At 36.9% G+C, this 14,974-nt stretch overlaps 1 protein-coding gene across 8 annotated transcripts in view; it reads left to right on the top strand.

The window, feature by feature from the left end:
* The window catches only part of DCP1B (decapping mRNA 1B), a 73,466-nt gene that overhangs the window by 57,951 nt on the left and 541 nt on the right, over nucleotides 1–14,974 (top strand). For 6 of the 8 annotated variants that reach the window (XM_072650135.1, XM_072650133.1, XM_072650141.1 and 3 more), the window contains 3 exons: nucleotides 4,364–4,492; nucleotides 6,749–7,615; nucleotides 10,154–10,405. In XM_072650135.1, coding sequence (XP_072506236.1) covers nucleotides 4,364–4,492; nucleotides 6,749–7,615; nucleotides 10,154–10,405 — 1,248 coding nt within the window. The remainder of the gene's footprint in view (nucleotides 1–4,363; nucleotides 4,493–6,748; nucleotides 7,616–10,153; nucleotides 10,406–14,974) is intronic. The other 2 variants (XM_072650137.1, XM_072650136.1) reach the window with 1 other exon arrangement.

The raw sequence follows: 14,974 nt of genomic DNA, 5'->3' as shown, positions 1-14,974 counted from the left end.
AAGAAGACTTGTAAGAACTGATGCAAAGTGAAAACCGAGAGAACAATTTAAATAATAATATCATAGAGACAAAGAGCTTTGAAAAATGTAAGAGATCTGGTCAATGCAAATGACCACCCTGTTCAGGGACTGGTGATGTTGCACGGTATCCACCCCATGAGAAAGCTGATGGACTCAAGATGCAGGATGAAACGTGTAAATATATTTTAGACATGGCCAGTATGGAAATTTGTTTGACTTAGCTATGCATATTTGGTATAAGGGTTTTTGCTTTATTTTTTTAATGTTGTTCCAGTTGTGGAGGTGGGGATGAGGAGGAGACAGGAAGGGAGAGAAATACTCCTTAACTGAAAAGAGAAAAAAAATTAGTAGCAAAATAACAAAGCAATTACTTCAATGCTACTAGGCTACTGAACAGATGACATAAGATTATCACCCTCTAGCCAGAGTTGCCTGTTATGAGTTGAGTGATGCAAAATGGTACCTCTCACAAAGTGGACAGATTGTGGAAGAATTCTCTTGTTAAATGGAAAAGATACATTCAAGGTCATGTTTGCTTATATCTCTTGGGTATAAGTGCCCTTCACAAACGTATTGAAACTGCCAGAGACTAAGGCTTCTAATCTAAGCTCTAATACCCTGCCACCTCCATTAGCCTTGCCTATGAAAACCTAGCTCCTGAGATATGCCATTTTTCTTGCTTTACCAATAGCTGCTACAAGATGGGCATATTCAGTAATTGGTCTTTAGGTCTGCATTAATCAAATAGTTGAGATACTCTGGGGGATGATGGTTCTGACAAGCCCTCCCAGTGGTGTGATTTTAAAAAAAAAGGAAAAGGACTTATATGTGCAAAAATATTTTTAGCAGCTCTTTTTGTGGTGGCAAAGAATTGGAAATTTAGGGAATGCCCATCACTTGGGGAATAGCTAAACAAATAGTGGTATGTGATTGTGATTGAATACTTGTGCTATAAGAAGTAATGAGCAAAATGGTTTCAGAATAATAACCTGGAAAGATTTATTATGAGCTGATACAAAGTGAAGTGAGAAGAACCAGGAGAACATTGTGCACAATAACGGCAGTATTGTATGATGATCAGCTGTGAATGACTTAGCTATTCGGAGCAATATAATGATCTAAAATAATGCCAAAGGACTTATGACGAAAAATGCTGTCCACCTCCAGAGAAACAACTAATGGAGTCTGAATGCAGGTCGAAGCATACTTTTTAAACTTGCTTTATTTTTCTTGGAGGTTTGCTGAGTTTGATTGTTTTTTGGGAGATTTTTTGGTCTGTATTTTCTTTCATAACATGTTTAATATGGAAATATGTTATAGTCTATCAAATTGCTTGTCTTCTCAAGAAGGGAGTAATTTGAAAAAAATTAAATGTAATTTTAAAAAAGAATCATCTGCCTAGAGAACTTGAGAGGCTAAGGGACAGAATTGTTAGGAGGTACCTTACTTTATAAAGACGTAGAGGAGGTGAAACTCAATACGTAACTGTGATAATTGAGAATTTTTTTTTTTTATAAATAGGAGGAAGGGCATATATTTTTGTATATCGTCCGTTGTATGTCAGACACTGAGATAAGTGGTTCTTACAAATATTATCTCATTTGATCCTCACAACAATCCTGTGAGTGAGGTAGGTGCTGTAATCCTCATTTTATTGTTGAGGAAACTGAGACAAGCCGGTTAAGTGGCTTACCCAGGGTCACACAGCTAGTAAGTATCTGAGACTGCATTTGAATTCAGTTCTCCCTAACTCCAGGCCCACCACCCTATCCACTTTGCCATCAGCTGTCACTAGCTGGAAGAAAGGTATGGATCCCTTAGCCAGCACAATGGCCATTCTAAACACCTACATGAAGATGAGGGAGAATCTGTATTCAGTCTCTGTGGAAGAAGAGGGCAGCCCTTATGCAGAATCTTCTAATGGAGTAAAGATTTGGTATCATTCCTTAAAGGGGGGTCCAAGAGAGGAGGATGTCTTGGGCCGGAAAAGAGCTCAGATCCTAGAATAGGTTCCATGCTAGAGACTCATGACCTCTTAGCTATTTTACTATGGAATTTTACTACAGACCTGTGATTAAGAATAGGTGACTGTGACGGAGATGTGCTGAGACCCTGAGGGTTGCTTGCTTGTTGTCACCTCTTTATATCAGGAGATCTATTTTAAACAACAGAGATTTGACATCACTGACCACAAGAACCATCTGGAGAGGATTTCTTGTGCTCTTTCTCTTCTGCATTTGGTCAATTCAGAAAGTCATTCAATTTTTTGTTCATTTGTTTGTTTTGCTTTTGTGATCTTTTTAGTTTAAGGTTGTTATTCTTTTTTCCATCAATAATGCTTATTTCTAGTTCCTCTCATCCCTTAGATTAGGCCAATCCAATAATGACCCTAAAGTCATTTAAATGCTAGAAAGTCTTCCAGAAGACTTTTAGGCCCTAATCACTGGGGAATAAAATGGTGATAGGATTAATATCTGCTAGCCTCCTTTCCTTCCCCCAATTTAGTTAGCTAGTTCTTTCCCTAAAAGACAGGGAAACTTTCCCTAAGATTTGATTGACCTGAGGTTTAAGGTCTAGTAGCATTTGACTTAGCTTCCTTACGGCCTCAAGGTATGTTTACATGGGGACTAGGCTTTTAAAATTAGGCAGTTCTAAAGCCAAGTGTCAGATCCTTGTTGCATATCCATTCCTGGCTGTGGCTATTAGAATATTTTTTGTTTACTATTAAATGACCTACAAATGTCTTGGGACCTGTCCAGATCCACAATAAGAGGAAAAGGTGTTCACTGCAGTAAGTGGTGAATGAATATGCAGAGATAATGAGTTTGCTGACTTTGAATTGGGACCCTACCCCCAGTCCCAGTTCCTATGATGACAAAGATAAGATGAACAGTCAGTGGAAACATTTGCTTCTATAGCTTATTCCACAAACTGACAACCTAGGAATGATAGTCCTAAGGAGTTCTAACAAGACATCAGGATCAGTAAAAAAAAAAAAAAAAAGAAAAACAGGTCACTTGGCCAGACTAAATTTTATCTTAGTACCAGCTTAGTAGACTCATCTCAAGATGTATACCCAAGAGACAAACTGCATGTGAAACAAATATCTGGTTCCGCTTCTAAAGTATAGGCCTTCTAGTACCTTTTGCATTCCAAGGTTTAGGATTGCTTTTGGTTCTGAAACCCTAGAGGGAGCAGATGACAACACTGGTGATTTGGTCATTGGGGTCCCATATCAGTTTCTGAATCTCTTGTAATAACTCTAATGTGCCCCATGTGTTAAAAGTTAAAAAAAAAAAAAACAGCTCATAGGTTGAAGATTACATGGTTTGTCTTAGGACAAGTACATTGTAAAACGTAATCTGGCCCAAAGCTGGACTACATAGTAGGAGGGCTACCATGGTTATTCTGTAGTCCAAAAGGTAGCATTTTTATGTTCAGTTTTATTTGGTATTTTAATTAAGGAGACTATTGTTGTATTTTACGTATCATGAATCCTACTGTGATAGCAATTGTATAGGTTGGTTAAGTATGATATTGATTCGGCACATTGAACTTCTAGGGCTTATCTCAGAAATTCTTATTTTTAGCAATCTATTTGAGTTATTCTATTTTTACAAAGAGTTGTTACATTAATATGACATTAGTTGTTTTAAAATCATTGACTTGAATCAGACTAATAATATCTTGGCTCCTGGAGCAGAAAGTTTTAGTTGCTTTGCTAATGAAACTAACTTTTTTTTCTTTTTTCTTCAATATTTTAATGGATTTTTATAAGTCTTGGGTAATCCCTCTATCTCTGCAAATCACAACTCCTCTAATGCTTTAGTCCATTGATTTCAAGTATGACCTTTTAAAGACCTCTAATGCTTTTTATAAAGAAAACCCATTTCAGTCCAGGTAGGGACAGTTTTCTCATAAAAAGGTACATATTACTTTATGAATGATTTCCATCATCACTTAACAGTTTATATGAAAGCATAAGCCTTTATATTAAGAATAAAATTATCAGTGCTCATGCATATAAAAAAATCCTTGTAGGATTTAACTACTACCTAAGATCTCCTAGGACCAAGTCTTTTGATCTTGAAAAGAATATAGTCCCTCTGCCACCAAATTGTCAGGGTACTAAATTGAAAAGTTGAAGAAATTTTAATGTTATTCTTTATATTTATATTATGGTCATATGATAATATCTTCTCTTCAGAAACCTTTTTCCATTATATGAAACCATCCTTTAAATGGCTTCTTTCATAGTTGATAGATTTGAGGATGAAGTATAGATACTCTTTCAAGAAGACAACGGATTACTTAATGCCAAAATGTGTTGTTTCCATTTCAGTGTAAAACATGTTCTGAGCCAAAACAGATAACCAGTTCATCTGCCATCTATGACAACCCCAATCTGATAAAGCCAATTCCAGTGAAGCCTAGTGAAGGCCAACACCAGCGTGTCCCTCAACAAGGCCAGGTACATTGTTTCGTCTATTTCCTAAACTGGGTAATAACTTTAGCATATTCTGCACTCACATATTATTTGTACCAAGAGAATGACCAAGGCCCAAAACTAGGACTTTATAAGAATGCTTAGATTTAGAAGTGGAGAAAAGAGGTTTCAAATTAGTCCATTAAAATATTTTCTTACTAATAATATCTTGTTTTATATAAAAGGCAAACACAAATCTAACATTAATACAGTGAAAGGTCTTTCTGTTTTGAGTGTTTTGCTACATTTTTTAATCAAAATGTCCTAGATCAAACTTCTTCAAAATGTAATTTGCATTAGTGGCAAAGGCAGTAGCAACAGAACCTGTCACCTTGAGATTTCTGTGAACCTATATTCACTCTTTAATGGAAAGAAGGACAAATAATCTATTCAAATGCATCAAAGAAATTGAGTGAATAGCAGATTAAGTAGCCCCTGAAATTGTTTGCTTAAGAAAATTGTAAAATCGTCAATCAATGAAACCCTTATGTAGTGCTCACTGCTGCTCACCTGTCACATAGATAAATATTATTATAGATCTTGACAGTCACCACAAACATGATTCCTGCCCTCAAGGATCTCAGAATCTAAAGTGATTTTATAATTAATTGTCTCTCTCTTTTCTGCCCCTTTAGATATGATGGAAATCATATATTAATAATGAAAAAAACAGTTCTTTTTCTTTAAGGGAAGAAATAGATAGGAAAGTAGAGCAAGCAGCACTAAAGAATATTTAGTTAGCAATTAGAAAATTCACTTGATTGAGAAACCCAAATATTGATTCTAAGTTAAAGCTTCTGCACTCTTACCTTAGTGATATGGGAAGCAGTAGAAAAAGGGAAGGAATATTGAGGAGAGGAATGTAATGATACTCATTGTAGACTAGCCAGTGTATTTTAAAAACTATTTGTGAATTTTATAAAAGATTATTACTTAAAACTAAAAGTTGTCCAATGAAGGTTTCTGTATCTTGTAGTGATATCTTGAAGGTCTTCGAGTGAGGTGTAGGCTCTGATAAACCCTGCCAAGCTAGTAAGGTTTCAAGTAGCAGAGAGAGAAGAGGAGGAAACAGGCAGTTTTTAAAGCACCTACAGTGCCAGGCACTGTACTAAGAACTTTACAAAATTATAAATGTTTTCTTTATGACTTTTGTCTGAAGGACCAGCTTCAGTACAGAGAGGTTATTCATCACCAGGTTCACTGAATGGTAATAGCCATAGCCTCTCATCAAGATCATCTGCCAAGGCAGTTATTCACAGCCTATGGGCTAAGGACCCAAGGAGGCTACAGAGTTATTGTAAGAAAGCCATGAATCATATTATGAATATCAAGAAACATAATTTTGGTCTGGCTTTAGCTTCAACAAAATCTGACTCATATAAACAAAAAACAAAACATGTCCTCTGTAGGCGATGGGGACTGACTATGATTTCATTGGTATAGGGAACTCCTATATGAGGGAACTTCTTCCACCAGTGCAAGTCAATATCTTCTCTGCCACTTAAGGTCTTAGAGAGTTGCCTGTAGCACTGAGAGGTTAAGTGATTTGCTGTTATTTCTCATCCTTCTGTAGACTGACTAAATAATGTATTGCACATATATTTATACATTTTTCAAATGTTATGTGACTACTGAGGCAACATGACTTAGTAGATAAGTGATACTTAGAAGCTTTATGACCTTGCGGAAGTCATGTAACCTCTCTGAGCTCACAAATGAGACTCAGATGAGGTAGTATATGTAAATAGCAAATTTTAAAGTTCCGTGAGATTGTCACTTCTTACCCTGTTGTGATTAATAAAATAAAGATTCACTTAAAAGCATCACTAAATTCATAGGTGGTTTTTTCATAACTCCTCAAATGAAAGTCTACAAAATATTTTGATCTTTAAAAGGTCATAGAAATCACTGGACTAAAACATTAGAGGAGTTGTGATTTGAAGTGATAGAGGGATTACCCAAGACTTATAAAGATCCATTAAAAAACTGAAGAAAAAAACGTTCCTGGTTATGCTAGGGGTTCTAGAGTTCCTAACCATACCTGTAGCTTTCTCATTTCCCTCTCAAAGCTTGGATGAATTTGCTGTTTACATAGTTGTTTTCTCTTTGACACTCATAGTATTATGGTAAAGTCGAGCCTTTTCTTCACAGTCAGATATAACAACTGGAATCTTTTTTCACAACTATCTTATATTCAGATTATATATAACCATTGTTAATAATTCCTGTCTTTTTCTATAGAACTTAGATCCTGAACCACAGCACTTATCCTTGACAACACTCTTCGGAAAACCAGATAAAACCACTTATAAGGAAGTAACAGAGCAGAAATCACAACTGCTGCCACCAACACCACAGCAGCAACAAGAGAAACCTCCCATCAGACAAGGGGTAGTACGTTCCCTTTCCTATGAAGAACCCAAAAGAAATTCACCAACCCCAGAGAAGCAGCTTTGTCCAGCCATTCAGAAACTTATGGTGCGGGGCACAGATCTCCATCCAGTGTCAGAGCTACCTGAAACTCGGTTATGTGAAAATGGCAGCGTTCACCCTGTAGGAGAGGTTTTCACTGGTCTTTTCCAACCAGTGACCCCACATAGCATTGGGACATCTCACAGAGTACAAAATACATCTGGAACTCAGAGCCTTTTAGAGAAACTTCAGGGTACCCCTGGATCAGTGAGCAAGTTAGAGTCCAGTACAACAGTGCCTACTAGTTCAACTGCACCAATTTTCAGCAGGAGTACTACTCCTGCTGCCCCTGCAGCACAGATAAAGAGTATAGGCCAGCCACAGCTGGTGTACTTCAATGGCTGTCTTCCACCTCAGACTTTGGGGCCTCAGACACTTCGAAAAGAAGAGCCTAAAGTTTCAAGGGAAACCCTCCCCCTCTCTGGCAACCAAACAAGCAGTTCTGGAGTGATATCTCCTCAAGAGTTGCTGAAAAAGCTCCAGATTGTACAGCAGGAGCAGCAGTTGCATTCTTCTAACAGACCTGCCTTAGCTGCTAAGTTTCCTGTAGTTACCCAGAATGCCAGGACTCTGAAACCCTTGGAAGACTGGATTGACAAGACATCTAGTGCAGAAAAACAGACCTCTCTTTTTCAGGTAAATAGATTGGGTTAAAGGATATGCTATGCAAGTGCTGAGTTGAAGAACTGTTAAAATGCAGTGTGGTGAAATTTATAATTTAATAAGAGGTTCCCTAAGTCTTAATATTGTTAGAAGTTTCTATACTATAAGGTGTTATGTGCAACATACAACATCAACAACAATGATATAATTGGCATTTAAGTTTGTAGACTGTTTCTTTATACATTATCTCATTTGATAATTATAATTCTATAGGTTAAGTGCTGCACTATTAATTCATATATTTACAGATAGGAAAACTGAAGTTCAGAAAGATGAAATACTTTGTGATGGTCTCAAAGCTCATCAGTATCATATAGAATTTGGACCAAGGTGTTTCTCATTCCAGCACCAGCATATTCTACCTAGATTATCCTGCCTCACATACCGTTTCTACTTATTGAGGGTAGACTTGCAAAAGAATTTTCATACCTATCATATCTAACATTCTTAAAACAGAAGGGACTCTTTGCCCAGCAGTCTTGGAGCTTTTTCTCTTTTCTAGACAGTTTTAAACAAGGTAGAAAAGCTAGGCATTCCTTTTTTACAGAGCCTGAAGTCTAAGATATTAATCAGCACAATGGCATTTAACATAATACTAAGGTCGTGATTGTCTATCCTATTCTTAAAAATTCTTTATAAAAGAAGATTCTGTGAAGATTCATGAAGATAGATCAACTACTAAACTTCATAGTCCAGAAATGTTTACTATTTTTGCAAGAGCAGAGTAAATATACCTTCTATAGAATAAATAAATTACATATTACACCTGGAACACACCATAAGATTCAACCAAGTTTACATCAGGAGATTTTTTTTTTCTTCTTGATGATAACCACCAATTTTTTTATAGGACCATTTGTAACTTCTTGGAATTTGTACCAAAAGTTTCCTTAAGAACCTTTCTACCTTTGAAAATTAGTCATAGACATGAAAATTTAAGTCCTTTTTGCCTAACAGCATGAAGTAAGAGCTTTCTCGTATTCCTATTTAGTGAAATCTGAATGACTGATTTTATAAAAAAACAATTTTAACTCACCTTGATCCTAACTGTTGTATAATTGTTTCCATTTAAGATTGTGCTTGCTTTCTTTTTATGAGTTGGGGAAAACTGAGATTAGTTATTTGATTTAAATTCTTCTATGCCTGATTCTTATTTCACTAGCAACTATAGGTAGGTTATGTTTTGTAGGTACTGCTGTCCTAAAATTTCACAGATCCTTCCTAGTCAGTCTCCCTGGTATCCATGGTATAAACAGTTGATTAAGGTAAAGCTTACACTTTGTCAGCTCATACTCCAAACAGACCTGTAACTCTAACTTTTAGGGATATTTATTTCTTTTTTCTCAATATTACCAGTTAAAAGTTGAGGACCTATGCCCTGGTCAAGGAGAAGCTATATGAGAAGTACAAAGTTATAGTATCATCTGAGTTGCTAGCATTATACCCCATTTTTAAAAAATATTCCCATTCACCTACTAGCTGAGCTATCAAAGGACTGTCATTACCATTGTCCTGTACTAGCATATGCACAGCCAGATGATGAATCACAAAACTCCCAAATTGTCAAGGCCCTCTGAAGTCAGAACCAGCATACCCACACTCTTCTAGAAATGCCTTCACCAACAGGGAAGGCATCTGGGGATGATGCTGGCCAGTTTGTCATGGTGAAGAAAAGTTCATTACTTAAATTAAGACAACATTGGCTAGTGTGCAACTTTTGCCCTTTCATTCCTCTTTGATTTTTCTCTGGGACTAAACAGAATGACTCTATTCCCACTTCTACGAAGGAGCACTTCAGACACTTGAAGAGAGCCATTGTACCCCTCCTATGTTATAAGGATTTAAACTATGTTTTTAAAGTGCTGTTCTGCCAAGTGAAACAGAAAGCATAGCAACCTTCCATAGATGCTTGTTTTCTACAAAGACAGTATTAAACAGGGGAGGTAATTATGGCACGGTGGAAAGTGTGCTGACTCCTGAATCAGAGGACCTGGGTATGACCTTTGGCAAGTCACTTAACCTCCCTGGATCTCGGTTTCCTCATCTGTAAAAATACGAGATGGTAAGGACTAGCTGGCCTCATTCAGCTATAGATCTATGATTCATTCATTTTTGCTGTCTTAGTGAGCACAGAATTTATTGTTGTCCAATCATGTCTGACTCTTCATGACCCCATATAGGGACAAAGATACTAAGATACTAGAGTGGTTTGCCTTTTCCTTCTGCAGCTCATTCTGCAGTTAAGAAACTGGTAGGCAAAGTAACATGATTCACCCAGGATCATGCAGCTACTAAGTATCTGGGACCAGATTTGAAATCAGGAGGAGGAGTCTTCCTGACTTCAGGCCTGGTCCTCTAACCACTGCACCACCTAGTTGCCCTGAGTAAAGAATACTCAGAATCTTTTGTTAAAAGACCTGTGAAGACCAAAGAACTCTTCCTCTGTGCTGCATTAGCTTCATTGAGTGCATTGCCTAATCCCTGCCCCTTTTGTATATGTTTTGGCATAAGGAGGTCATCTCACCTCAACACATTCCTGCTACTGTGGCTCCTTCTCTACTGATGTCCCCTATGGTGTTCTCTCAGCCTACACCTTCCTCACCCAAGGTTAGTGAGAGTGGATTGTTGCCACTAGGAAGCAAAGAACCCAATGCAGCTGCTACCACCCTTCTTCTGCCAATTAAGAACCCAGAGGCTTCTGTGATTAACAACAACTTGCTGACCAAACTCCAGCTTCAGGAAACACTTCTGCATCTCATCCAGGTAAGAAGAGGGCCAAATCTTCTGCCATCTTTCTAACATTTAAAACACCTTAACCATATTAACTGTGTAGTTTTAGTTTTCATAAACCCAGTTTTCTGAACAGAAAAGAGTTGGCCAAGACCTACTTAGTAAGTCTTTGAAAATAAGGCAATTTTATAATGGTCTGTCAGACCCAGAAGATGATATTCCTTTATTGTCTTGGGGTACCCCAATTCACAAAGGATGTTTTAGATTATGGGGAATGATGAAAGCCTTCAAAAAAGAACGAGAACATATTGAGAGTGGCCAGGAGATAGTTACTGATATGATTCTCATTTTCAAAGGGCACTTTTACAAAGAGTTCATGAGTAGGAAACAAATGAAGCATAAATCTACTCTATACATAGTAAGCTGAGGGAAGTGGCAGGTTGTTGAAGAGAAAGGAAACAAGTAAATGTTCCCCTACACCCTGGGGGCTTCCTTAGACTAATGTGATCCTAAATGGAGTGAGTCAAGTACCATACAAAGCCTTGCAGAAATTATCATTCACTTTTTTTACCTAGTTACTTACAGGTAAGTGGCTTATAGACTTCCTTTCCAAATTCCTATATGCTATTCATGATAGACCATCCTAGGGTAGGACACTATTTTGCTATTTTATCTCCCAACCACCTTTAGATGCCACCTGTTTCTTTTGTAAAAAGTTATGGGAAAGACAAAAAGAATATTCCAATGTTTTAAATTTACTGCATTTGTTTCTACAACCTTTGAGATATAAGGAAAGAAAAAAGACAAAAGAAATTCCCAAAAAAGGGAATTCTATATGACTTATTTAACTTTTTCTTTTTGGTAATACCTCTAAGTATGCATTTTGTGGTTTATTTTGAACCTGGCTAATGATGCCAGAGAAGATAATGAGGAGCTCCACTGACAGCCCCTTGTGTATTTTCTATTCAAGGATATGTGTATATGTATGATTTTCTATGTCAACAGACAAACAACTGATCCTACAACTATCACAGCAGGTGTATTTATCTTACCTTCTACTGCCTCCTCCCACCAAAAAACAACATTCAATTTGTTTTTTAAAAAATCTTGATAACGTTTTGTCTTGACACCTCAGTTACTTCCAGTAAGCAGCTCACTCACTCCCCTGATGCCTTCTTATTAAAAAAAAAGTTAGACATCATTATGCAGCTGTGATTGACAGTACATGGAGCTTTCCACCTGTGTTTTATCATATCTTAGTAATGAGAGAAGAATGTTTTAACCTCAGTCATCTGGAATCCACATTGACTATTACATTTGGTTTTAATTCTGTGGGACATTTTAGTATTTCTTTTCTTTACGTTATTGTAGTGATAGTTCTTTTGGTTCTACTGTCTTTGTGCTGCTTCAGTTTATACAAAGTTTCGTATGTTTCCCTGAAGTCTTCATCTTCATCTTTTTTGCGTAGTACAGTATAATCATAGGATTATAGATATAGAGCTAGGAGGAACCTTGGAGTTCATCTAGTCCAGTCCCCTCATTTTATAGATAAGAATACTGAGGCACAGAAAGGTTAAACAACTTGTCGTTGGTCACAGGTGGCAATGCCATGATTTGAACCCTTGGACTTCTAACTCCAAATCCATATTGATAATAGAGATGAATTTGAAGTTGTAAGAAGCTTGAGATCAGTGAAAGTGCTATATATTTTCCCAAATGTGATCCACCCTGTTTTCTTCCTCCTATTCAGTTCTGGGGCTAGGTGACTTCCCATCTGTCCAAGCTAGATATACTAATGGACTAATTCAATGGCCATCCAACTTCATGTCATCATTTGGGCAATATGCTTTCTTCATCCACTTTATTTTTCCAGTGTGGATGACTAGGCCAATCTCTTCTGAGTGGCTGTGGATCTCACTGAGGAAACCCCATAGTGGTCTGGGGCTTGGTGCAGTCAGCACAATGTTATCTGGAAACAGGAGCATCTGGAGAACATTGCCATGTATAGGTAATCCCTTTTCTATCTGTGTGAGTTCTCCATTCTCCCCCCATCTCCAGACATTACTTATTTCTTTGGTAGAAAGTTGTGGGAAAGGCAAGAGGGTTATTCCAATATTTTAATTTTATTGCATTTATTTCTATAATTTTTGAGGTTACAAGGAAAGGGAAGAGGAATAGCCAAAGAAAGCAAGGGAAAGGAAAAGTAACCAGTAAATTAAGGCTGTGAAAAATGAAACATGAAGCAGATAAATATCATGTATCACAACATGAAAAAATTCACTTTGATGTGTTCATCTGTTTGGTGAGCATTTGTAACATATCCCTTTCCCTGTCCACTCCTGAATTGAAGATCTTGGAGAAGATTCCTCCTTTAGAGTTGTGATGTACTTTCAAGTGGTCATGCTGATATTCCATTACGCTCAAATACCATATTTTGTTCAACCACTTGTTATTCCAAGTAATGTTGTCATGAATAGTTTAGTTCATAAGGAACTTTCTATCATTGATCTTGGGGTATAAACTCAGTCAGTGGGATAGCTAGATCAGAAGGTATGAACAGTTGAGTAACCTTTCTCAAATAATTCCATCAACTTAGCAGACATTTATGAACTACTTAATAGTTATATTAAAGCCACACTAGCTGCTAAAGATACAAATACTAAAAAATGTCTCTCCCTTCTCTTGGAGCTTTTAGCCTGCTGTTTCTAGGTGGAGAGGTATGAGACATAAACAAATAAGTATATTATAAAATGGAGTAGGGCAAAGAGCTCCAAAGTACTATAGGACATTTTGAACTGTGGATGATGAGTGAAGAAGTAAGTGGCCCTTTGATAGAGTACACTCCCGGTCTAGGATGACACACTGACTGCTTGAATACACAGATGTATTACATAGCAGAATGAGATTAAGGCAAAGAACAGGTGTATAAAGAGGTACAGTAATGTGAAATAAGACTGGAGTTGGAGCCAGATTAAGGAGTCTGTATTTTATCCCATAGGCAGTCGAGAGCCAGTTTTGAGCAGGGAAGTAGTGTCATGAAATCTGTTCATCAGAAAGATTATTTTGCTAGCTTTGTGGAGAGAGGAGAGACTTAGGTCAGCAGGCCCAGTTAGGAGAAGTGATGATCAGAATCTGCACCAAACTGGTAGCTGCATGAATAGAGAGTAGTGACAACTGCAAGATAGGTATAGAGGTAGAATTAAGTGGATTTGGAAACTTTGAGTGCATAGCATATAGGAGAAGAGGAATGATTAAAGATTGCTCAGGGCATCTTTGGGTCACTGAAAGAAAAGTTATATTGTCAAAAGAAATAAGAAATTAATAAGATAGGCTAGGGAAGTTGAATTCTTTTGATCCTTGATTTCAGATTAAGATACCAGATTTTAACATATTGGTTTGTTGTGGTAATTTATCTAAGTACCAAATGATTCTTAGAAGGCCTTATACTAATTTTAGCATTTGTCCTTTCCTACTGAAAAAAAAACTATCTTATTTTTTCTAATGATCTATCAGTAATGATTGTTTGGAAAGACACAAAACATTTTAAAGAGAATAAGAGAATTAGGGCTCTGAAATCAGAAAAAAGGAGGTTGCAGTATAGAAATGTAGTTTTATATAACTAATTAGATACTAAGGGGTTAATTATACTTTATAGACTCTTTACTTAAGTATCAAGTTTAAAATATTATCCCCTTCTGTAATCTATTCCTGAGGAACATATATAGGAATGTAAGACGGGAGATATCCATTGACAGCTAGATTTTTAAAATGAAAGATAAATAAATGGAAATTAACTTTGAAATAAAATTATTTATATGCCATTTTGATTCACTCCATTGAGATCACATTAGCCTAAGGAACATCTCATTACAGAATCCAGGACTCCTAAAATATTTGAGATCAAGACCAGTGTTTCTCTTAAGGAAGGTTATCCCAAGGGCTGGGCATAGTACTTAAGTACAACGTCTTCCTGACATCTAACAAAATAGTGTTGTTTCCTTCTCTTTCAGGTACCTTTGCCCCTTTCCCCTGCCTCCCTCCACTGTTAGCATTTCCCCCCCGCCCCCATTTCTTTAAGTTGGATGGACAAATGAAAATTAGGTTTTAATTTTTTTAAATAAAAAAAACTGAAGATTATTGCTCTGCGAAATTGCATGGAAACTGCCACACTTTTTGTTTTGGAGTGATGTTAAATGTTAGTGTTGCCAAAGGATTGAGAAGGGAAAGAGTCCCAAAATGAAAACTTATGGGAACCTCTGATTTAGATTATAAATCCCTCAGGTAGGCAGAAAACCCCCAGTCAAACCACTCTACTCATACCTATTTTACCAGAATGAATGGAAAGGTTAGTACTATTTTTGATAAGACACCAATGAGAATGCCAAAGCTAAGTTATTAATTCTTTAAAGAAGCAAATGTATATTTGCCATATTATGAACATAGCTATTATAAGAATCTAATATGCGAATTCCCTGGGGGCCCTTCAATGACCACCAATAGTCCCCAGATTCTACTTGTTGACTTCAATCATTTCATCTCAGCTCATCTATCTTTCATGCAACAAACTGAAGCTTTCCATGAGCTACTCTAATTTAATGTTGT

This window comes from Notamacropus eugenii, chromosome 3 (assembly GCF_028372415.1).
Source record: "Notamacropus eugenii isolate mMacEug1 chromosome 3, mMacEug1.pri_v2, whole genome shotgun sequence".
NCBI classification, from domain to species: Eukaryota; Metazoa; Chordata; class Mammalia; order Diprotodontia; family Macropodidae; genus Notamacropus; species Notamacropus eugenii.
The sequence above is the reverse complement of the archived record's forward strand: the minus strand, read 5'-3'. Positions and strand labels throughout refer to the sequence as shown.